Source organism: Lycorma delicatula, chromosome 4 (genome assembly GCF_047948215.1).
Source record: "Lycorma delicatula isolate Av1 chromosome 4, ASM4794821v1, whole genome shotgun sequence".
NCBI classification, from domain to species: domain Eukaryota; kingdom Metazoa; phylum Arthropoda; class Insecta; order Hemiptera; family Fulgoridae; genus Lycorma; species Lycorma delicatula.
Window position 1 is genome coordinate 116567872 of NC_134458.1, and position 25995 is coordinate 116593866.

At 31.8% G+C, this 25995-nt stretch overlaps 1 protein-coding gene across 1 annotated transcript; it reads right to left on the reverse strand.

Annotated features, from left to right (window-relative positions):
* Nucleotides 1-6979: 6979 nt before the first annotated feature.
* Nucleotides 6980-25606, reverse strand: LOC142323801 (uncharacterized). The gene is made up of 4 exons (XM_075364025.1): nucleotides 25447-25606; nucleotides 22193-22285; nucleotides 20253-20415; nucleotides 6980-13016 (listed from the first exon to the last, which is right to left on the reverse strand). Exons 1-4 carry the CDS (start codon nucleotides 25601-25603, stop codon nucleotides 11174-11176), a joined length of 2256 nt encoding a protein of 751 aa, XP_075220140.1. The 5' UTR covers nucleotides 25604-25606; the 3' UTR covers nucleotides 6980-11173.
* Between the last annotated feature and the right edge of the window lie 389 nt (nucleotides 25607-25995).

Below are 25995 nucleotides of genomic sequence, written 5' to 3' on the forward strand. Positions count from 1 at the left end.
ACAGATCACACTCCTGAAAATGACAGTGTTTGATTCAGAGAATTAGAAATGTATGTTTCCCAAGTACTTTTATTTATCCTTTTTAAAGGTTTTTGTTATTTTAAATATTTCTTGTTATATGTACAAAACTGACAGAAATATGTGTTACTTTTTATTAAAATTATATTAAACTATAAAATAAAAATGTAAAGAATACTATGTTTTATTTATAATAAAACAATAGGTTTACCCTACTTTTGCAGGATTAATTTTATGGCATTTCTTTTTTAATGTATTCCTCTTACAGTAAGTAATGCTTTAAGATGTCTGAATGTATTATATACAAAATGGAAACTAACATTTACTTAGGGTTTCAGAATTGGGGTAAAACTTTTTTTGACCCAAAAAAATGTCCACAGCAATGAAACTTATGGATTATCCAGTAATGATTAATAAATGGTTGCTTTGCTCTGGTATATTAGGTAGATTTCATAAGAAAGCTACCTATTGTAATGGGTACCATGATTCGACTTCCAAAAAATTTTGATATATATTCACGTTTCACATCCCCTAGACTGCCAAAACCACCATCAGTTCAAACGTTTATATATATAATTTCACTTTCTTGTGGATGTGATAACTGCTGTAATTTTAAGGCCAATCACTTTCAAATTGATATATAAAATATAACAACCCAAAATCTAAGTTGAGTTCATTAATGGGAAAAATCAGACTATGGGGGTGGAAATGGGGGGGGGGGCTTTTTTGAAAAAAACAAAATATCACTATAACTTTCTTATTAAGTAAAATATCGAATTCGTTTAAAGTTCTACTATTCTTCGGATAAGGACCTAAAAGTTAGCTAAGTAAAGTTTTTTGATATCACCAACCATTGGCCTAAAGGGTGGAAAAAATGGGGTTTTGAAGACAAAAAATCATACCTTCCTTAATAGGCACATTATCAAATTTAAGGTTTAAAGTGGTCGTTAGTCCTTTAAACATTACCTAAAACTAACTTTTGTCTGAAATGATTTTTGATATGACCAACCCTTACGGCACGTGATGACCAAAATGTTGCTGGAATTGTAAGATGGGGGCTTGTTGTATACTAACATGTGAAACTATTTACATGCAACCATTGTCGTATTTTGTAAATTTGAAGTTTTTCTTAACTTTAAGGTGGAAATCTTTTTTATCCTCTACTTAGCACTGGTAAAGTCTACCTTCTAGCATGCCCAGGGATTTTTTTTTCTACACAAACAGTTTATTTTCTTTTTCAATATGAAGGTTGGCTGTATTTTTAACCGGTTTTTTTCATGTTTGCAGTTAGTTTTGAGGGATCATAAAACATAACTTTTTTGAGGGACAATAAAACAACTTGTAACTAAAAGATTCTCAAATACAATAGCTGATTTGCTCCGCTTTTTGCTCAATTGTATAAATAAAGTTTTGTGAAGATAATTTCAGAATAAACAAAATATAATTCATTATTCTTTACTTCATTTTTGTCAATGGGAACAATTGATGGGTAAAGAGATCATTTTAGTTTAACAGAGTCTGAAGATATATAAAATACAAGAAGCCTTCAGATGAAAAAAAAAATGCAATAAAAACCTACAGAAAGCAATAAATAACTCCTTAAATTTAAAACTAATTGATGAGTTTACTGAATCACATAATAAAAACATATTTTGACGATTTACCGATATACAAACAATTTTAATAAAATGGGTTGCGTGAATATATGTTATGTACACATATGAATACATGAATATGTTATGTTATAGTCAAGAAAATTTGCAACATTAATACATAAATAAAAAAGTATTTAATAAAATACCATAATATAATAATAATAATAAATAAATAAATAATTAAAAATAAAATGAAATACTAATGTAATTATATAAAGTATTATGTATAAAACTGTTATTATTAAAGTAATATACAATCAATATAAATTTACCTATACACAAATAAATATATATAAGTAGCCAATATAACACATGATCATTGAGAAAATGTTTGCAGTATGAATATTCGAATATAGATATAAAAGCTTGTAGATTAGTTCAGTATATCACAAATAAATAAATAAAAATAATTAGCATAATTATTTTTACAGTACATATAATACAAAAACGGTAGTCTGCATTTAAATACATTTCTGTAAATCTAGAATTAAAACATATTAATACATCAAAGTACTTCATAAATGTAAGAACATTTATCTTCCTGTTTTTAGGTTCTGAATTTGAAAATGTTTCTAATGAAAGTTTTATGTAATTTATTATATATATATCCTTTAAGATAAAAATTTACAAATGATAAAGTTGTTACAAATAATAATCTGATCTAATATCTATAAATATCTTGACATTTAAATGAAATAATAACATGACAGGAGTGGAAAAATTGAAACATAAGTAACTAATTCAACACAATTACATTATAACAAATAACACTTCTTATTTGATATTCAGAAATATATAAATGATTGCCAGCAGAGTTCACCTCCACCAAAAGAAGCACATCAACTCTCAAAGGAACTCAGCCTTCAGAGAGATCAGGTTATTTTTAGAAGCCTTAGCAAAGATCACAATACTATGTATTGTTATGGAATGTATATAAACCTGACTGGCTGATGACACAAATAAACATTTTAATTCCATATTTTATATTAAATTTGTGTTCTTCAGATGATAGTAACTCTAGAGTTACAAGTAAAAATGGATCATGTGATCCATCAATTTAAAACTATTTTTTATAAATTTCTATGATATAAGATCCAAAAGGAACCACATTAGATTTATTTTAAGAATTTATAAAAGATACAAATTTGTAAGTTAACTGCTTCAAAGTCACAAACTTAGCCCAATGTTGGTTCTACCACTCGAAACATTTTCTGAATGTTGACCAACCCCCTACTTACATTTTATTTTAGCTACTCAATCCTGGAATCTTTTTCAATTTAATAATGATGAGATCTTTGGAAAAAGGAAAAATTGCAGGGAGCAAGATCTGGTAAAGAGAATGAATGTCAGTTCTATAAAATGTACTAATGCAACAGTTCTAGTAAAGTGCAACTATTGTGATAACGTTGCCATTTATTTCTAGTCTGGTTTACCTGGGTTATTTATAAGTTCCCTGGTATTTCTAGAACTAAGTCCATTAACCCTTTGAATGTGGACCAGTGTGGTGTGTAGTACGCATGGTCTTTTTTTGTGTCTTTTACACAGTACTTGTGTAAAATTCTGCTCACCTTACATAGTTGTATTTTTGTTGATTCTACACTTCATTTAGTGTTTGATTTGTGTACATTTCACGTCGTTCTGGTGTTCAACCACTTTTACCAGACCAGACAGTCGATTTCCAAGCATATAACAACTCCAAGGTTCTTATTGCAGTATCAATTCATAAGTTCTAGCAGATATGTATATTGTTTTATGACTTAATTTTTTTTTTATACTGTACCTACATAAAACGTACTCACAGTCTGTGTTCGTACTTAACATTTTTAAAATATGCATAAATTTTCATCAATGATGATCAAAGACATTCTTTAATATTCTTCTTATTAAGTCTTTTTAGACTTAATATTTTGAGGTATTTATAATAAAATCACTACAATGGACTGAACATTTTTGTATTTTATTATAATATTGATAAATAATTGCCTTTTAAATATGTTTCATTATATAAAACGTAATATTTTTAAAAAATATTTTGTAAACAAGTAGACCAATTGTAAATTATACTAGTAATCCCAAATAAAAAAATAAAAAATTGGTAAATTTATTTTAATGAATGTTATTATTGCATTTTTCATGTTTTATGAACAGCAAAAAAATATTCATAAAATATGATATACATTATTTGTTATTACCTTATTTTCACAATATATAATTAGACAAATTTATGTACATATGATGTATGGTTTCTTACACTACAGGGGTAAAATCACTTCGTGAGATGGACCAAGCAAAAAAGGTTTCCCGAGTTTTCCATCTTTATAATCACTTTTACCAAGAAATCAAGTCAATGTATAATCAAAAACACTGATTTAACAAGAAAAAGAAAAAACTTCTCATCCTTAGATTGATAATTTGATTACAAGTCCTCAGTCAAAGGATTAAAACATAAAAATTGACAGTAGTACTTCTTGTTAATTGTACATCCTGACAGTGCATAACCTGTCACTTACTTATACTAATAATGTGGACACTTTTTCATCACTAAGTACATTTCTGTTAATTAGATCCAAGAAAATCTGTGCTATTGTGTACCACTTTGTTTACAACTATGCATGTTGCTTTATGTATCATATTAACAATAATTACAATCTAGATCAGTGATAGTCAACCTGGTTCCTACCACCCACTAGTGGGCATTCCAGCTTTCATGGTAGGTGGCAAGGGTTTTGTCTGATACTGTAGCACTTTCCTTTTTTTTTAATTTAATTGACTTTTTCAAAAAATTTCATGGCATTATTTAAAAATATTTTCATTAGGTTTTCATAAAATTCCCCACAATAAATAAAATTTCAGAAAATATACTATTTGTATCACCCGCGCATAAGTTTAGTTCACATTACATAAGTGAAACTAAATGGCGTTATAATGCAACTGCAAATAAAAGAGCCTTGTCTCAGAATAGCTTGCGCATCTGGTCAGTACGCAGTGAGCACTTGCCTATAGCTTCAAACAAAATATTGTGAGCCCGTCTCAAAAAAAAAAAAAAAAAAAAAAAAAAAAAAAAAGAAATACATTCGTGGCTATTTGCCAGAGTATTTGAAGATGGGTTTCATCCAATGTATTTATTGTGTCACAAAACATTATCCAACGAGGCAATGAAGCCAAGTCGACTGCGAGAACATCTTTCTACAGAGCATCCAAATGATAAGGAAAAGCCCATTGAATATTTTCTGGAAATGTATAAAAAATTTCATTGTTCAATAATCGTTGCATCATTTAAAAAACAACATGCAGCGAACAAAGATGGATTAATTGTCATTTATCGCATTTCACAATTAATTGCAGAGTGGTAAAAGCTATAACATTGGAGAAACTGTAATAATACCCTCTATAAAAGAATTTATCTTAACAGTAATGAATCAGGATATACCAGAAATTTTTTAAAAGTTGCCCCTAAGCGATAGCACAAGCGACGAACTGAAGAAATGACCATTAATATTGAAAAAAAAAACTTATAAGAATTCTCTAAAACTCTTCATTTTCCATGCAATTGGATGAGTCTACCATTGCAGATAATAATGCTTTATTGATGGCATATGTACATTATTTTTATGAAGACAATACATCACGAGAAGAAATGCTATTTGCAATAAATCTCATTACAGATGCAAGAGGATTATCTATATTTAATACTGTGAAATCATGATTTACAAAAGATAATATTCCTTTGAATAATATTGTTTGTTGCATGCGCTACTGATGGAGCACAATCAATGGTAGGTTACTATTAGAGATTTGTTGCTTATTTGAAGAAGTGCCAAATGTTTTATATATTCATTGTGTGTTGCACGACATCTTGTAGGAGAACATATAAGTACAAGTCTCCATTCATCATTAATTATAATAATTTGAGCTGTAAACAAGATCAAATCCAATGCAAAAAAACGACAGAATGATTAAACAGCTTTGCCAGGACAATAATGAAGATTTTTTTTGTTTACTTTTGCACACAGAAGTCCAGTGGCTATCAAAGGGTACATCTTTGGCTCTTTTGTAGCATTATATGATAGTGACATACAATTTGTTGAAAGTTATAATGAGAAGAACAGTTAACCCAACATCAAAGGACACTGGTATCCATGATCTAGTATTCAAATCTATATAAAAGTAATTGCCTTTACTAGGACTTGAACGCTGGAACTCTCTACTTCCAAATCATCTGATTTGGGAAGACGCTGTACCACTAGATCTACACGGTGGGTTGGATATGAAAACCTATGGCAAAATAAAAAACCGCCTTGCCTTATATCTAAATATGTGGAATATGATATTTAGTTTATTGATACCTTACCTTTCCCTACCTCATATCTTCTGGAATCCGGCTTTGGTACTGATGATTATATTATGACCAACAAAAGAAACCACCTGCATATTTCCGAAAGAGGAGACCTTAGTTTGTTTCTTACAAAAATTGAGCCAGATATCCAATACTTATCTACAGTAAGTTGTTTTATAAAAATTTATTCTGCCAAACTTAGCGAAAATCCAACACAAAGTATTTGGTAAGAAATTATTATGTTTTAATTTATATTTTATAAAGTAAAGTTACTTCCCTAGTTTATAAATCACCATTACTGTGGAACTGATGGGCAGTTAGAAAATTTTAATACTAAGAAACACAAAAGTGGGCGGTAGGTATAAAAAGGTTTGATCTAAATTATGGTTGTCAGAGCTATATAGTTTACATCAATTACTAAGTAGCATACAAAATTTTTATATTTCGTCTTTAAGCAAATCTAATAATGGCAAAAACAGTCTTTTACTAAAAGAGGAGAGTATATATAAGACTTCTGATCAAAATTTTTACAATATTTTAAACCCCTTTTTTCTCCTATAAATAAAATCAATGTTTCTCAAATCTTCCACAAAAATCTTCCAACTCAAAATTAGTTCCAACTTTATAGACTTCAAATTTAGTTGTATAACATTTTTTTAAAATGCATTCATGGTAAAAAATGTCCAACAGGGATATAGAATAAGAGAAAATTACGACATAACATATAGTTCTACAGCCTAATAAAGATACAAAAATTCTATATTAAAATCCCAACAATTTTTAAAAAATTTGGTTAAGCAATTGTTTTTAGAACATTCTAAACAGATAAGATGCAAAAATTCTAAAATAAAAAAAAATTTAAGTCACATTAACAATGCCAATAACACCTATAAAATGCAAAATTTACATAAATATTTTAATATACAGAAAGATTCTACATTTTTATTTTTAACAAATTACACTAAATAAATTTATATTTAATTAAATCATGTTTGAACAATTTAAATATGGCTAAATTAATGTTATACAAATTAATAAGTTATGGTAAATCAAGGTGAATAAAAAGATTAATATATGCTAAGTTAATAATAAGATTACAATAAAAATTACATTCTAAGCAACAGAAGAAACATGTTTTTTTGTACTAGATCCAGTCTCTTTGTTTCTTTCAATAAATCATTACAAGTACTGTTACATTATTGCAAATATCATCTGTGCAGAAAAAAGTACAATTATACAGCAATTACTTTAACAATTCAAAGAAAATTACATCACCAGTATTAATGGAAGGATATCTAAGTGTTCTACCATGGTGGGAAGCAATGATCTTCGATAAATTAAAGTAATTTTTTATAAACTAAAAGAATTAATTTTTATACCTAATTAAAACTTGTTGATTTACAATTTATCTTATGAAAATCATAAATTATGGAAAATTACAAATTAAAGATATCATGATTTTGTTTTACTAAGAGTGAAATTTCAAAGTTCCATCATAATTCTGCCAAAAAAAATACTTAAGAATTTATGTGTAAGTATATAAAAAAATTCATTATAGGTCAACTTCAATATGTTTTCACTTCAATATGCAAGTTTTCTGTTTGAAGCGAGTTTTTTGTTAAAACTCCAGACAAACTCAATCATGTAGTGTACAATACATTGTTGCTTCACATAAGCATAAAACATAGTAGAGATTTTAGTAGTCTGTGCAGCTATTTTTTATGTAAAACTGTAAAACAATCATATATTTTTCTGACTGCTGAAATTTATAACTGTTTTAATAAAAATTATTCTTTCCGTCATAATCGTTTTTCGTTCCACAATCGTTTTTCATAACTGAAGTTATGAAATTAGATATGAATTACAGAAATGTTATTAAAACAAAAGTTCAGTGAAAATATTTTTATTTAAAATGGCTATCGTATGGAAACCAACTGTTGGGTAATTTTTAAATATAACTTCTTAAAAGTTATGAAAAATTGGAATTGTTTCATGCATTATTTTCAGAAATTCCCAGTTTTATTCAATAAACTGAAATTTTGGTAATTCTGTGCAATTACTTGATCGCCTTCAATTTTGTTAGTACTTTATTATACCGTAGTAGATATGCTTAGGATACGGAAAACACCAGATCTAAATGTCAGAAAGCAGGTTTGAACTAAAAATGAAAAAGTTTAAAAACTAACAATTTTCCATAATGTGGTTTGTAAGAAATATGCCTTTAAAACAAGCTTTTTCTTTCATGATGCACATAATAATCAGCCATGAATGGATTAATCACTCATAAATTTTCTTTAATCCTTCTACATTGACTCTACGAACACAAAGCTGATTTCTGCAAATGAGTTATTATAATTAAAAATTTGTGAAATAAATGATACTACCTGATTAAACTACTGCTGGAATTCAAACTCGATTGTAGTGTTATGAAGAAAATATATGAAATATACACAATTGAATGCTGTATTATTACTATTCATATTATAAAAATTGACCAACTTTTGACCAGTCATATGTACACACCAGTCCATTTCAGTCAGTCTGGTAATTAGCAACTAGCACTAAAGATAGCTCTAGTACAATATTACAATATAGATGAAATCCTCAGCCAACCCATCTGCACTCAACAAACTAATTAAGAACTTAAACTCTGTCTGTATTGTAGGGATTTTGAAAAAATTGCAGTACATTTAGTGATTCAGGCTGGCAAAAAAGTAATTTTGGTTTTCAAAACTAAATAGCTTTATGTTTATCTTGAAGGATTTCTGTCCACGTTTTGATTTTTTCTTTTGGCATTTGACAGCTGTCACTTCTTGCTTACTTTAGAAGCAAACTGTGCATATTTTTGTTTGTTAGTTTAAGGCCAATTTTAACATGGAGTGCAAAAGCAAGCATTTGTGAAATATTTTACAGTTTTATTTCCATAAAAGGAAGAAAGCTACTGAAGCTCACAAAGAGATATGTAAAATGTATGGTGTTGAATGCCTAACAGAATCTGCAGGTCAGAAATTGTTTAAAAAATTCCATTTTGGAGATTTTTCATTCAAAGATGATCAACATTCTGGCCACTTACTGAAGGTGATAAGACCAAATCAAACCCATAATTGAGTTAGATCATATTGTTATGAGAGAGATTGCAAAGTGGTTAAATGCATCATACACTACAATTGAAAATCACATCAAATGTCTTGGACTTGTTAAGAAGTTCTTTAATATTAATGTCATTAATATGTCTTGGACTCAATAATGCTCAGACTTGGGCATGTTTTCTTGACTCGAGCATGGCTATTCAGGGTTCTTCACTGTAAAGTTTAGACTTTTGTCTGAAGTTCATAACCTATATTTGGGTTCCACATGAATTGAGAGAAATACAGTTAAACAACAAATCAATATTTTCAAAATACATCTAAAATACAATGAAATGACTCTTTTTTTAAACAAGTCATTAACGGTAATGAAAAATGGATCACCTACAATAACATCAATCAAAAACGATCATTGTCCAAGTGTGATGAACCAGCACAAGCCACATCGAAAGCTGAATTGTATCAGAAAAAAGATCATGCTGTCAGTTTGGTGAGGTTACATAAGTATTGTGCTTTTTGAGCTACTTCTAAGGAACCAAACAATCAATTAAGATGTTTATTAACAACTAATAAAACTGAAGGAAGCAATCAATGAAAAATGTACAGAACTGGCAAATTGCAAAGGAATTGTGTTCCAACATGATGATGCAAGGTTTCACACATCTTTGGTAACTCATGGAAAATTATGAAGTTTCAGAAAGATAGCAAAAGGTTAGGATAGGGCTGTACAGGAGCTGACAAAGTTGCAAAACTCCACGTTTCGTTAGAAATTGCTGGATAAGTTGTGTTGAATGGTTAAGTACATTGTAGTAATAAAAGTGGTGAACCAGTCACCGCTTTTCTATATATTAGGCCATTTCCTTCTCATTACATCATGTAATTGCTTTAGAACTACCAAATAATATTCTTTGTTTACTGCATATATATGGTAACACTTTACTTGTCAAAGAATCCAGTGAGCACTAGTTTAATACTGCTCAGACTCGGACATATTTTCTTGGCTACTGGTTATTCAGGGCTCTTCCACTGTAAAGTTTGGATTTTTGTCTCAGGATCATAACAATAAGCCTATTACTTATCCCCACTAATGTTTTTAATCTAATTGACCATTTTTAGGTTGTCTCTGAATTTTTCCAAATTGTACTGGGCTATTCCAACAATAATTCTTCCTTGATCTTTTGGTTTTCAGTCAGTAATTGAGAAACAAATTTTGCAGCCACTGCTCATCCCTAATCCTCAAATCAAAATTTCTGAAACTATACTGTTTGCAATTCCAAGGTCTTCTATCTCTTACACTAACAAACAACGAATAAAACAGTAGAGCTTGCTCCACATCGGGAGTTTTTGTTGCTGCAGGCCTGCAAGATTAAGAGTACCTTTCATATGAAGTACGACTTTTTTTAAATCTCCTAAACCACTGTTTAATTTGGGCATCATTTATCGATTCATTGACATACACTTTACATATTATTGGGATGGTTTCTGAACAAGAATGCCCAAATTCTGTTTTTTCTGGCAAAATTTAATACAGACTCTTTTCTCTATGAATTCTGACAAATACATACATTTAATTATGATAATTTAATCAACCACTTCCAAATAGAGTAATAAATCTGTTGCTACACAAAGCACAATACCATCAACCAGTTTCAATTTCTTTTCAACCATTAATCTGCAAAAGTCCAAGAACATACAAACTTATAAATATTTCACTACATCTGAATAAATTCTCTTTCATATGAAACCACACCCACATTAGTAAAAAGATGGCAACTCTCATTTTGTGATGGAAGGGTGGAATTCATTGTTTGATACACAATTTATTTCTATTATCATGTCATCAGCTACTCTAAAAATAAAATCTGTTTGAATGTACCCAGGAATACGGGTATAAAATATTTTCCAGAATGAGCAATAAAAAAATACACAGGAATGGACCCATATTGACTAAGTGAATGAACCTTCACAAAGACACCTGCTACTTGTATATTTATATACAAAAAAAAAAATACTATTCGACAAAAAGAAATTCATTTTTATAATCCTAATTAGAATAAGTAATAAATATAAAACAATCATCAACAACTAATAGGATCTAACTGACTATTTTTGGAATTTTTATTTAGCAATTTATTTGAATTATTGTTACTAGATAATTGTTTAGCATGCCAAATTATATGATCGGAAAATTCATTTAAATCTGTAAATGTACCTGAATCACATAGAGGACATATACTAGATTGTTTATCAGTAACATGTTTATTTTTAATATGATTATGTAAATTACTAATACCAGACAATAAATCATCACATATTGGACAAATAATATTCATATGTTCATTATGACAAGTATCACAGTGTCTTTTTAATGTTGCTGCATAAGGAAATGATGACGGACAATATGGACAAACGAAAGCGCGATCAACACTATGTGTTATCTGATGTGCTCGTAATGCAGCACGTTGATTAAATGCTCTTGGACAACGATCGCACTTAAACGGTCGTTCACCAGTGTGTATCCTTTCGTGTTTATGTCGAGTTGCAGAATCACCAAATGCTTTATCACACCATCGGCATCCATACGGTTTTTCTCCAGTGTGACTTCTTTGATGAATCATATACCCATTACGAGAACTAAAGTATTTATCACATTTTTCACAATAAAACTGTCTTTTATTACTACCTGACGATTTAATTTTTACTGTGGATTTAAATTTACTAAATCTTTTTCTAGTAGTATTACCGATCTTATTATTATTACTAATATAATTAGTACAGACAGAACTACTGTTACAAAATAACTTTTCGTGTTCTTCCAACAATGATCTATCTGAATACACTTTATCACAATATTTACACATTAAACTATGACCTAGTAAATGTGATTTTAACGATTTTAAACGTTTAAAACCCATACCACATTCAGAACAAGTATACTGATGATGCTTATATGCATGTACTATACTTATATCACCATTATTATCAATAGTATAATTTTCCGTAAATGTTAAATTTTTTGCAGTTGATATAGCTACATCACACAATGTAGTTAAATCTGTTAAATCTGAAGAATCAGGTACAGGTGATGAAAATAATGAAGAAGGAGACTTTGTATTTTTATTAACTGATGAAGACAGTGATGATGACGCAACTGAACGCACTTCCAATAATTTTGGATGATCTTCGACATGATGTTTTTCAAAATGATCACATAACTCATCTTTCGTTGTGAATTCAATATTTTTACAAATATCGCACGATTTAATATCAGATTTCATAACATGTGATCTAATGTGTTTTTTCAAGGCGACTTTCTGTGTAAAACCTTGCGAACATAACGGACAAACAAACGGTTTTATACCTGAATGTATTACCTGATGTTTAAATAAAGTACCGCTATCTTTAAATGCTTTTGGACAATATAAACAACTGTATGGTCGTTCATTCGTATGTACCCTTTCATGCTGTCTCTGGGCAGTCGATGTATGAAATGTACTCTGACAATACTTACATGAAAACGGTTTGATACCAGAATGGATTTTTTCATGAGCCTGTAAACTACTTGTACCCAGAAAAGTTTTTGGGCAATATTTACAAATATAAATAATTTGCTGTTGTGAATGTGTTCTTTCATGACGTTGTAAAGCAACTTTTTGATTGAAACCACGTTTACATATATGACATGTAAATGGTCGTACGGCTTGATGAATAACTTGATGTTTCATTAATGTGCTGCTATCTATAAATCTTTTTGAACATATTGTACATGTGTATGGACGTTCTCCAGTATGAGTCCTCTGGTGTATAATTGATCCTTTGCGTGATATAAATGTTTTCTTACAACTACCACAAACCCAACAACGCTTACCTTCTCTATCAATTCGTACTTGTACATTTTCTTTATGATACATCTTTACGTGTCTGTTAAAAAAAAAAAATTCATTAATTTCTTATAAACTTACACACAAATCAAAAATGTCCTTACCAGATAACTAAAATTAAAAATAATACACAATAAAATTAACACTACAGCTATTTGTTCACACACATTGTACCACATAAAAATTAAAAATCATAATACAGTTCAACAAAGAAAACTTGAAAATAAGTAAATGGTAATGAAATAAACTCTAGCTGGAGACTTTTTTTACAAAATTATAATTACTGCAATCAAACTATATCACAAAGTAACTAATTATACATTTTATTTCAGGTGTAAAGATCATATTCATTGAATGCATTTATGCAATTAGTTAATGATACAGTAAACGGAAAAGAAAAGGTCATTCTATAATTTCTTACAGGATGAGCTGAATGTGATTAAAAAGATAAACAACCTAAAAAAATTCAAATGATCAAAAACTAAAGAAATATTAAGAAAAAGAATAGAGAAAGCAATACTAACATTGAATAATTGTTTTTGTCATAATAGTGTACTAAGTTATCTTTTCTAAACCAAAGATTCTACACCCATGGAGAGCAATCTTACTTATAACCATTGGTATGCATGGAAATACAACGTACACCTACAATATTATAGCAGAAGATTAATATGCACTCCATATAATGGAAATCATATTTCTAACTACCTGTGAGAATCTACTGCAACCTTTTTTTTTTTCTCTCTCAGCTCCCCTGGGCCGGACCGACTTGTTGGTATTATGCCGCCCAGGGGAGTGTCTTTAAACTCAAATAGGCCTCCCCACCTACCGGCTATATACCAGCATGACAGGTCGGCCTACCGGTTAGCTCTTTTTGAGAGTTCTTTATTAATATTGCCCTTTTGGACACCACGCCAGACCCAGTTCGCCGCGACGCGGTGCCAGGTCCCTTCAGTATTCAGTGTGCTGTTACCTGACTGTTACCCGTGGAGTCCTTGGTGGCTCATCAGTGCCAACACACCGCAGCATGCTGGACCTCACCAGCAAGGCTGTCCACCCAGTCCTATTCTAGCCAACACCTTGTCTTCTCTCATCGGAGTATTTCTGTACAACAACTTGTCTAACAAAACTAGCAAAATTATTCCAGTTTGACTCGCTTCTTAGCATGTAGTCTATTGTTGTCTCTGGAGTTATACCTGTGAGTGCCTTACTATGTCTAAGTGTGTCCCACCTATTGCACTCAAAAAAGGTGTGCTCAGCATCATCTATCTCGTTGCAGTAGTTGCAAATTGGCTCTTCTCTCTTGCCTATTTTGTGCAGGTAGTTATTGAAGGAACCATGTCCTGTAAAATACTGCGATAGGTGATGATCAACCTCACCAAATCTTCTCGACAACCATGGCTTGATGTTGGGGATGAGGGTTCTCGTCCATCGACCCACAGCTTCCTGTGACCATCTTTCCTGCCAGATATTATAAACAGCATCCCTGACCTCTTGTTCTGGCTTGCCTTGTGCCCTCTCCACCCTCTTTTTTGCGATTAGGTCAATAGGAGGTGTAGCCGATAACACGCACAGGGCGGCATAGGACACTGTCCTGTATGCGGACACAACACCTAGGAGCACACACCTGTGCGTCCTTGCCAGTCTCTCTTTGTTGTGCCTGATGGCGATAGAACGCCACCAGGCCGGAATGGCATACATAAGCGAAGACACGACAGTGGTCGCCAGTAAACGGCGCTTTGAGGCCCGGAGGGCATTCTGTGATGACATAATGATGTTTAGACTTTTTATCATCTTTTCTGCCTTGTTGCATACATTGACTATGTGGTCGGTGTATCTACCGTTTTTCTGGAGGATAATTCCTAAGTACTTGATGTTATTTGCTTCTTCTATAGCATGACCGTTGATGGAAATATTGAACGGTTCTAGCACTCTTCTACACGTAAAGGCAATACACCGGCATTTTTCCGTAGACAGTTGCAGACCCCTGGACCTCAACCACTCCTGTAGTGTCGACGGCCGCATACACCCTCTCCCGCACCTCCCAAGACCGTCCTTCCCTCTACGAGGACTGCAAGGTCATCTGCATAAGCCAGGACCTGGATGCCGACAGGAAACTCCTTCTGAAGGAGTTCATCTATAATCACCAGCCACAACAACGGCCCCAGAACAGAGCCCTGCGGAACTCCACCGTGCATTTGAAAATGTACTGTTTCTTCCTGTGCTTCTACCAGACATCCTCTGTTGGACAAGTAACATTCAATTTGCCTACGCAGGTACGGGTTGAGGCCACTAGCCGCAATTGCGTCATTAATGTGACCCCAACCAATAGCCCCGAACGCGTTTTTTATGTCTAGTGACAGCATCAGTGGAATTCTCCTGGTTCGCCAAGTGCCTCTCTTCACCTCGTCGGCCCATCCCGAAATTCGGCAGATAGCCTGCACGGTGGATCGCCCCCGCATAAACCCGTACTGGTTAGGACTGAATCCGGCTCCCTCTTCTAGTTCTTTGATGCGGCCAGCCAGCATCTTTTCTACTAGCTTCCCCATCATGTTAAGGAGGCTCAGGGGTCTATAGGTTATATCTTCCTCCGAAGAGGTGCCTTTAGGTAGGAATACCACTCTGGCCTCCTTCCAGCAGTCGGGGAAGTCTCCGTTCTCCATGCCGTGGCTGGCAATCTCGAGCATCTCCCAGGGAGCCTTCTGAACCAGCCCCTTGATCACTGCCGCGGGAATCTTGTCCGGGCCAGGGCTCTTTTTGGTTGCCAAACTCCTCGCCGCAAGTTGTAGCTCTTTCATGGTGAAACTTCTATTGTCGCAAGGTGTGGATCTCACGATATCAGGCACTGTATGCGGGAACAACCTGGCTACCTCCCTTGCAACACTGGTCTTATTGAGGATAGGCATACGTCTCCCGAACTTTTTGGTCACAATACAATATGCCTGGCTCCAGGGATTGCTGTCAAGCTCTTCGCAGAGCCTGATCCAGCAATCCTTTTTACGTCTCTTAATAGCCTTATTGAGCGTTCTTTTTGCCTCGAGGTATCTATTGACTATTTCCTGGTACCCTTCTCTGTTATTTCTAAGAATACGTTGTTTCCTTCTCCTAAGGGACTGGAGCTCCTGTCTCATTGCTTCAATTTCAGCAGTCCACCAATATACGGAGCGCCTCCTAGTATTGTTAGCTGCCATTCTATCCATTTCCTGCTTTATTATATTAGATAAAGCCTCAGGTGATTGTTGATGTCTATCAGACAGTCTACTTGCAGTCCTGTTGACGATTTGCTCTATTTGTACTGATGAGAATCTCCGTGGGGGGGGGAGTGCACTTCAAGCCTGAAATCTAAGTTTTTCAGATCCAAGATAGAGGCGCGGTGATCGCTCGCTATATCTTCTGAGAGAACCATACACTGGTACTGATTCCTTCTCCACCTACAGTCCAGGATGGTGAGGTCAAACACTGACCGATGACCTCTCGCTACGTACGTGGGCGTGTCGTCATTAATGCAGATGCAGCCGGCAGTTTCCAGGAGATCGGTAAGGATCTGTCCCCTCCTGTTGGTGTGTCAACTGCCAGCCGCCACCATTTTGCTGTTAAAATCAGCCAACATTACGATCCTCTTGGTTGAATTGGTAATCACACCTTGTAGTGTTGATGAAGTTAGTAAAGTCAGTGATCGCAATGTACATACCCACGAATAGAGTTGTTTCGGTCTCAACAGACACCACGCCACTACCTCTAAACTTGAAATTCCATTGTATACTATGACTTACGTCCATAATGGCAACATCTCCCGACATATCAACAGTCCATCCAAGTTTGGCAGCTTCATATTTATTGGGTTCGGTGACCACAAGGAGGTCTACGTTCTTGTCTGCAACAACACGACTTATTAAGTCGTGAGCGAGAATACTCCTATTGGCATTCGCTAACATAGTCCTAATCATGCAATTTTTTCTTACATTGCCATGCTCCAGTCCTGTGTTCACCGCTCTTACAATCGAGGCATTGCTTAGGTTCAAGACAATCCGCTATCTTGTGACCTCTGCTACCGCAGTTGAAGCACAAATCGAGCCTATCTGGGCCCTTACATTCGTGCCTTCTATGGCCCATGCCCCAACAACAGTAGCACCTGTCTTCATCTTCCCGGATGTACGCCCGGCAACTAATCCATCCGATTCTTATTCTTTCCTCGACCAGTTTGCATGCCGCTCTGTAAGAGGTCATGACCGTAATATTTTGTGTCTCGCCAAAACCTTTCCTCATGGATGTTATCTTGACTTCCTCGCTAGAACCCACGCGATTTATAATGGCGGAGAAGAAGATCATATCCTATATCTTCAGAGCAAGGGAAACACCTGTATATGTGTTAACTCTCCAAGGGGATGGTGGGACCAAGCACATCGGTAATAATCAAATCCCGATAAAGAAGGCTACTCCACCGGCGGAGCAAAGCCGAACAGTGATTGTTAAGGCAGAAGGAAAAACGTACGCGGAGCTCCTCCGGTCCATGAAGGATGCTTTCACCAGCGAGGAGGTAAATAACGTCATCTCATTGCGAAAGGGCCGTAACGAGGAGCTCCATGTTAGGATACAGGGTGCAGAGAAAGCGGAACAATTTACATCTATCCTGAGGGACAAGGCTGCCGACCTTCACGTTGATATAAAAAGCAGAGCTGGAAGGAGAACTGTTGTGCACATCCGAGATGTCGAGCATGACACAACAGAGCAAGAGGTTATGGCCGCCATTATAAATCTACTGCAACCTGGATGAATTGAAATCCACCCTAAAGAAAAAAAACGAAAGAAATGCAAGTTTCTATCTTTCAAAAAGAAACAAAGCCATAAAACCACAGCATTTTAATTTAAAAAAAAAAAATAACCTTTATTCAACATCTGTTTGACTCAGCGTCTATTGACTGAACATATAATTACTGAGAAGTGCTTTGAGCCTTCTCACTTAGCCAAAAATATAAGAAAAAATTAAATTTTTACATTCTATTTCTTTACACTACAAACCTACACCTTACAAAATATAAGATCCCAGTGTCTCCTAAAATCTGATGTAAAAATAATAATAAATCAACTTGTAAGAGACCACACTAATATACTTGTGTAAAATATAAATTTAATAATTTTTCTTTAAATTTTAACTTTTAAAAATAAGCCCCCCAATTAAACAACTATGAATGTATCATTCATAAGAAAAGCTGAAATGAGAAACTTCCATAGAATGCAGAAATAATTTAACACTTTTACTTGGAATACTCCTTAAGCACTCAAAAAAAACATAAATATATAACATTACTTTTTACTGCACCTTAATAAAAATAAGAAACTTCATAAAATGGTTTCCACCAAGCATGATAGCGTATGCTGCATTGAAAGAATTATATTTTTTGGTTACTATTTAAGCTTACAGGGGAAAAAATCAACAATAAAGGTAAAATATAGTAGTTGTCAGATCCACTGAGCTATGGAGAAATGGCATGAAAGTTGGGACACTGCTCTTTTGGTCTTTTACATTATGACTAATTTTAATATTTTTTTTTTAATTATCATAGAAAGTGGAAAGCGAGGGAGATTAATTCTCACATGCTATGGAAAATTTAATTATTGGTAAGGAAAGATAAATACTCTTGATGATACTTCATCAGAATAATCGTTGGCATATTCTATTGTTTTGTCCCAAAATGCAGGATTTATGGAGACAACTGCATTGGAACATGTTGCAGGAGAACATGCGTGATACAGAAACAATTATCACTAACACGGAAACTTTCAAAATTTGTTATAAATTCATAAATCAAATGCTTCAGAGGCAGAATTATTTGCAGATAGAGAACAGAAAATGATCAGCAAGGCGGAGTTCTTTATATATATTATTAAGAAGAGAATTTAATCCAGAACTGGATGGAATTATAATTTTCAAAAAGTAATGGATTTGTAGTTTACATTCTACCAATCAAAACAATATTATTATCAATAATAAATAAAATTAAAACACATCACTTACTGCTTATTATTATTATATTTTTTTTAATGTTCATATTAGCACACATTTTTTTTATTTTATTAAAATAAAAAAAAAATTAAGTAAATTTTAACAATCTGACCTAGAAGAAATAACATCCTTATCTTTTTTAAATTCTTAAGTTTAAAACATCTGATGAAGTGGTGAGCAACGTGAAAGCACTAATGTGAACATTTTTTAAAAGAAAAGTGAGCAACAAGTGATATTTTTTATTTTATATTCAATATTTAATAATGTATCAATATTGAATCTGTTCTTCCTGCTTTTCTGTGTGGAATTTTAGGCATGTACCTGGTTACAGACTGAAGGAATGATTTACAAACAGGTTAAATGGCTTAATGTAGTAAAACTAAAGGTATTGTATCCCATTGTACACTGGCTGTAGTATAAGTGGTTGGGACCTACAACAGGAATCTCCCTCACCTTGATTATAAATATATGGAAAAGTAGAGCAGATATAAACAAATACTAGATTGGTAATATATTTTTCCCTTTTCTTTTGTTTTTAATGAAGAACCTGCATTTATTCCTGATATATACCCCAATAAGTAATTGATGTAATAAACAGAAATGATTAAACACTCTTCAAGTAAGGTTTAAGCCAAAACTAAATCTTAACACGTTGGCTGTCATAATGTTTAAGAAACATCATTTGAATGAAACGTCAGTTAAATGTATATTATAATATGATTATTATATGATGATTATAATATGAATGAGGAACTTCTCAAAAAAACTTAATGTTGTAAACAGATAGTGGACACCATACAGTCACTACTTGTTATTCTGAATATGTCATATATAAGTATCAAAGCATTCCCCATACGCCAAACTAAACTCTATTCAATAATTTGGAAATGTCAATGATGCCATGTTGCTACATGCCAGAACACTTGGCACTCAGTATGCTTGGTATTCACTACTGTAAGATGTGCCTTATGGCAGCCAACATGTTTAACATATGTTATTATTTAAATTAAAAAAAAAAAAAAAAAACTCAGGCAAACTAATAAAATCTGAATTTTTATAAATTCTGTATGATTACTACTACCACTAATAAAAATGCAAAGTAAAGAAACCTTTCTGTACATTTGCAACAATTTTTAGCTGACAAAGGAGAAAATATATACGCAAACCATATTATACATTTATATATAGTATTTACTTGACAGAAGAAAATGTAGAAAGTAAACATAATGGGAATGAAATTATTTATTTATAAATATATAACATAAAACTCACCTAAGCATCTTTTCGTGGGTTAAAAACAGACACGAACAATGATAACAAACATGAGTTTTCAACTGTTTCTCTTTATCATCAACTTTTTCAGGAAACTTTTTATAAGATCCATCATCTTTATCATTTATGCATTTATGTTTATCATTCACAGAATCTTCAAGATCTAAAACATGAAATAGTAATCTTATTGAAATTTGTTTTTACAGGACTTAATAAAACATTTAGAAGAATGGACAGATTTCCTACTTCTTAATAAGAACATACATTACTTATATGTGTTTGCTTTGTACAATATTAACCTTTACATAAATTTATTTCCTTAATAGCATTTTAATGGAAAATGCCATAAAGTTTTAATGAAAAACCACAAGTCATCACATTTTCTCTTTACAAGCAAAGAAATGTGCATTAACATTTATGCAACACAGCTTTAAAGGATAGTAAAATACCAGTATTTTACTATGCTAATGAATTTAAACATGGTTGTATATCCAATCAAGATAATGAACACTTGGGATGCCAAAAAACCCATTATAACCAACAAAATAATAAAAATAAATTCCACACCGCTGTGTTAAATGATCACCAACTGAAGGTACATGAGCCTGCTGACATTGCAAACATCTCAATAGATAGTGACCATTACATTTTACACAATTTTTTGGTTTTGAAAAAGCTTTCCGCTCAATGGGTGTCATGTTTGTTATCAGTTAATTTTGAAAAAGCTTCTCAAAGGTGTGTAGAATTATTGAAATGCAATTCCACTGAGTTTAATCAACATATTACAACAGTAGATGAAACATGATTCACAAAATGGCAGTCCAAAAAGTGGGTAGAGGTGAAAGTACAGCAAAAAAAGTAAAACTGGTTCCATCTAAAAGAAAAAGGCAGGACTGTCATTTGGGAATATTACGCTTCACTACTGGGTTGATTGAAGGGTGCTATTCAAGCTAAATATCAGACCAAAAAAGACAGCACTTTTTTACCACAATAATGTGCCTGCATACACGTATTGGGTTATAGCTGCAAAATTCATGACCTACACTTTGAAGTGCTTTCCACAAGTGCTGTGTTTGTCAGATCTGGAACCCAATGATTGTTTCCTTTTATTAAACCTGATTAAATGGTTCGCTGGTCAAATATTCATTTCAAATGATGAGGTCAAAGTTACAACTGCTTATTTTGCAGAACAGTATAAAATCACATTCATTATACTAAGACTATTAAAAACGTTGGAAAGCCAGTCTAAATATATTGAATTGTAAAGTGACTAAATTGAAAATTAAATAAAATTTCTGGAAATCTTGTTTTCTTTGTCAGGATGAAAATTTTCTGAACAACTCTCGTATAGTAATCAGCAAGAAAAATTATTTGAAGAATTATTTCATACAAATAACAAAAAAATTGAAGTTTATACTACTTCAAAACAAGGCATGTTTTTTGAGTTATTTTTATTAGTTAATTTACAGTATTTGAAAAAACTTCTAAGAGTTGTGGAAAATGTTAATATAAGACATCCATTTTTCCCCTGATTTCTCAGTAGTACAAATTCAACAATTCATAACATCATAAATCTCTTTGATTTCTTTATTTCTGGTCATATAAATAATACAGGAAGTTAACATTCATTAAAAAACTATATCCTCTGTAATATCCTTAGCAGTAAGTTTTTATTAAATATTTATTGTACTTCATACACCCATTACAGTCATTGTAATCCAAATTAGATAATTGAATGTACCAGTTAATTCTTTGGTAAGTAAAATGTAAACATAAACTGACAATACATAAACAAGAAAGTGTTTTTACCGTAAACCATCACTTTGTAACAAAGAAATGTTTGTTACAAACAAACATTTCCTTCTGAGGAAGGAGTAGGAGTAAAATAAGTCAGCAACTGTTTATGACATTATATAAACGTGATGATCAAATAAATTTACCTGATAATTCACTATTTTCATGGCCATCCAACTCTGCATTATTTATAGATCCATTATTCATATATGTTTTATGAACACCAATTTCATTTTTAACTGAAAAAATAAAAATACCATGTACATATATAATTATGTTGCAAAGTTAATTCTTTGCAACTACATTGGTATGTATGTAAATGTATACATATACCACTGTAATTTAATATGTAGTATTACATAACTGATTTTTTGACACCTTGCTTTATATTTATTATAGAACTATTCTAACATTTCCTTTAATAAAATAGTCCTGATCACTTAAAATGAATAATGATGCTGAATTTGTGAACTTTTTATGATAGAGATAATCAGAGGTATAAAGGAAGATTTGCAAATAATAACAGAATGGCAAAATAAGATGACATTACATTACATTACTGAATCGGTCACCACAGACCTAATGATAAGAGCTTGTTTGCAGTGGCCTCTAAGGTCGACCGATGTGATCTTTTCCTTTGGAGTTTTATAAAGGATTTTGTGTATGTACCACTGCTACCTACTAATCTAACTGATTTAGGGCAGAGGATTGAAGCAGCTGTTGGTTGCTTCCATTATTTCAGACATACTGTTCAAAGAAGGCAAACTCTCGTATCGATGGGCACTTTTGTCATGTGGGTCCTATTGAGCAAGAACCTTCTTGTCCTACATGACAAGAAGTTTCACACAGAAAAAATGTAAGAATTATTCTTTCATTATTTGAAATTCATTACTGTAAAGCAAAGTTAAAAGATATTAAATAGCTTTAAAACTACAGTACTCATTTTTTTATATCCTGTATAATGAACATACAATAAATGAGACGCCTAACACCATGTTTGTATTTCTTAAAAAACTCATTCAAACTTTTTGAGAGAAATAAGAATTTATTAGTGAGATAATGACTATTTTACAAGTAGAAAGATTTAGTAAATTAAAAATTTATAATTCTCAAACACCTTTAGCATAAAATTTAGTACCTTTGCTAAAAAAAAGGAAAGGAAAGGGAAGAGAACGGGGGCCTTACTATTTCTATTTTTACTGTTATTTTCAATAAACGATCTAGCCTATTGAAAAGATTTTGTTAATTTATATGAAATACAATTCAAACATTTTCTTTTACAGAACCATTTACTCTTTTGATAAATGTTTTTAAATGATATAAATTAAAATAAAAAAAAAAAAACATTTGAATTTTCTCTATCTTGATTTAAAATGTATAAATAATTCCTCAAATAATTTCCAATAGTCTTCTAAATTTTGTTTATTTAGTATCTTCATATATTTCCTCTTCTAATCTCAGTTATTATTTTTATGTGTTAATATGGACTTTAACCATTCATTTTTGTAGCAATTAATTTTGTGACATTGATCAGGTTAAAGTTTTATCATAGTTTCCTATGATCCTTAAAATTTTCAAGTTAAATTCTTTTTTTTTTTATTTATGGAGCAGCACATATTTCTGACAAGGTCTATATAATTATACTTAATTACATAACTAAACTGAAAAAAAATTATTTATGTTTGGCATTTGTAAAAATTTCTAAATAAGAGAAATGGTGGTGTATGAGCTGTATATAATGTTATGATTATTTTAATTACAATGTTAATAGTCACAAATGTGAACTGCACACAAAGTTGATATCACATATCTTGAAAACTAATTACATATAATATCATGGGACAATTTACAATGGATAGAGTCCAAAAAACAAAAATTCATTATTCTCAAACTGAAGATATTGGATTGGTCAACTGATAATGAGAATAGCATTTATAACATGCAGTAAGAATTTCAGCATATTAAACAGTAGAAAAATGCTGAGCTTAATATAGCACAAGGTATTATTCCAAAGTGATTATCCAAAATAAAATTTAAGTTACCAAATAACCCTTTTAATGATCGGCTCCGATATGTACTTAAAACAGTGTATACTTAGTAGATTGCCAAACTGTCACATTCCTGCAATATAAGCAAATATAGTATTTGTTTTTACAAACCCATTCTCTGACTATCAGATTTTGAGGTTATTTCTCTCAAAAAAAGAAAAAGAAAAAAAACTGGTCAAATTATGAAAAGAAACAAATGAGCAACACTATTGTACTCATGTTTTAGATTGTATAATTGAATAATAAACTTATTTACTGCAAAAAAAATTACACTAACTTAAAAAGAACACATGCATTAACAGATGTCAAGAATGGTAAACACAATATGAAAGAAACAATGAGTATGTTAATTACACAGATTCAATGAATAACAGAAAACTTTAATAAGATAAACCCAATGAATATAATGTTAATTTACTGGCTTTAAAAGTGGCTTTGTTCACTGTTCTGTAGAAAAAGGCTAGTATTGTTTCGAGTACTGCAAACCTAGTTTAAAAAGACAATCTTTATATTGTTTAACAGAATTAATTTTTGTTTGTCTTATTTAACGTTAAAATAAGATCTACCATTAAGAACTAAAGTCCAAAATAAAAATATTTGGAGAATCAATTCCTAACCGGCCAAAATATACATTAAAAAGGTAAGTTAAAGCGTTTAATTATTTAATATAGCAGTTTTATAACAAACTGCCTCTCTTTATTAAGCTCTTACTCTTAAAATGTTCAATGTAACTACAAAGAGATGGTTAGTGTTAAAGAAACTGTCAGTAGGAAATTTGAACATTGATGACTAATTATTAATTTATATGCCCATCTGTGTTTTTACAATAAAATTATCCATTTACTTTTACAATGACACCTCACAGTCCATCTCTTTTTGGTTTTGGTTGTTTACGATAAGTTATTTGTTTGTAGTATGCAATATGTAGGCAACGTTTTACAACTTTTTTTTTGTAAAATGACTAACGACGGCAGATTAGTTTCATCACGTAACAGCTGCGCGTCGTCCTCAGTTAAACGAAAGACTGACATTAATGCACTGTTTAAGGACCCATTCAACAGTCTTATTTTTAAATTAAAATGCAATCACATAAGATAAAACTTGCGTTTTTTAAATTCTTTCATGAACCGTAACCATATACTGAATACAAACAAAATTATTAAATCGACATAACTGCCTAATTTAGCCAAATTCTCTTACTATGTAAAAAAAAAACAAAACACTAACTAAATTTCACTATTATTCAGCAGAATATCACAATAAATTGGCAGGATAAACAAAAATATCGCTTGTTTTAAGGAGAAGGTTAAGTAGGTTTAATTTAAAAATGTGGAACACTTAATAAAAATTACCTAGTACTACATCAGTTTCATCATTTTGAGATAATTGTACAGTAACTTCATCTTCAGGCACACTTGTAACTTCTTCTTCACGAAGATTTATGGGTAAATAATCTACAAATACACATTCTTCTTTAAACACATAGCTACCTTCCTCTACTGTAGCCATCTTTGTCCCATTACCTTCCATATAACACAAACAAGACGCTTCCCTTAGCAGTGATGCATCTACAAAACTAAAGAAAAAAAAACAACTTTACTTCTTTAGTTAAAATAAGATTCAAAGTATTCATTTAAGTAGCTTATCTTCAAGTAAATTAAAAGCTTTGTATTTATTTATGTTGCCTTTCAAGTAGTATAGTCTTTATGATAAAAATCATATAATTGGAATGCCCAACACAAGATTGTTTTTTAGTGATTTCGTATTGAAAATATCTTTTAATTAAAACCTAGCAAAAACCGTAATACTTGTTAAAAATATTTAATAAGTACTTCTTGTAAGCGTTGGGAAAAAATAGACAGAAAAAAGAAATTTCTCAACATTATTTTAAGAACTTTTTT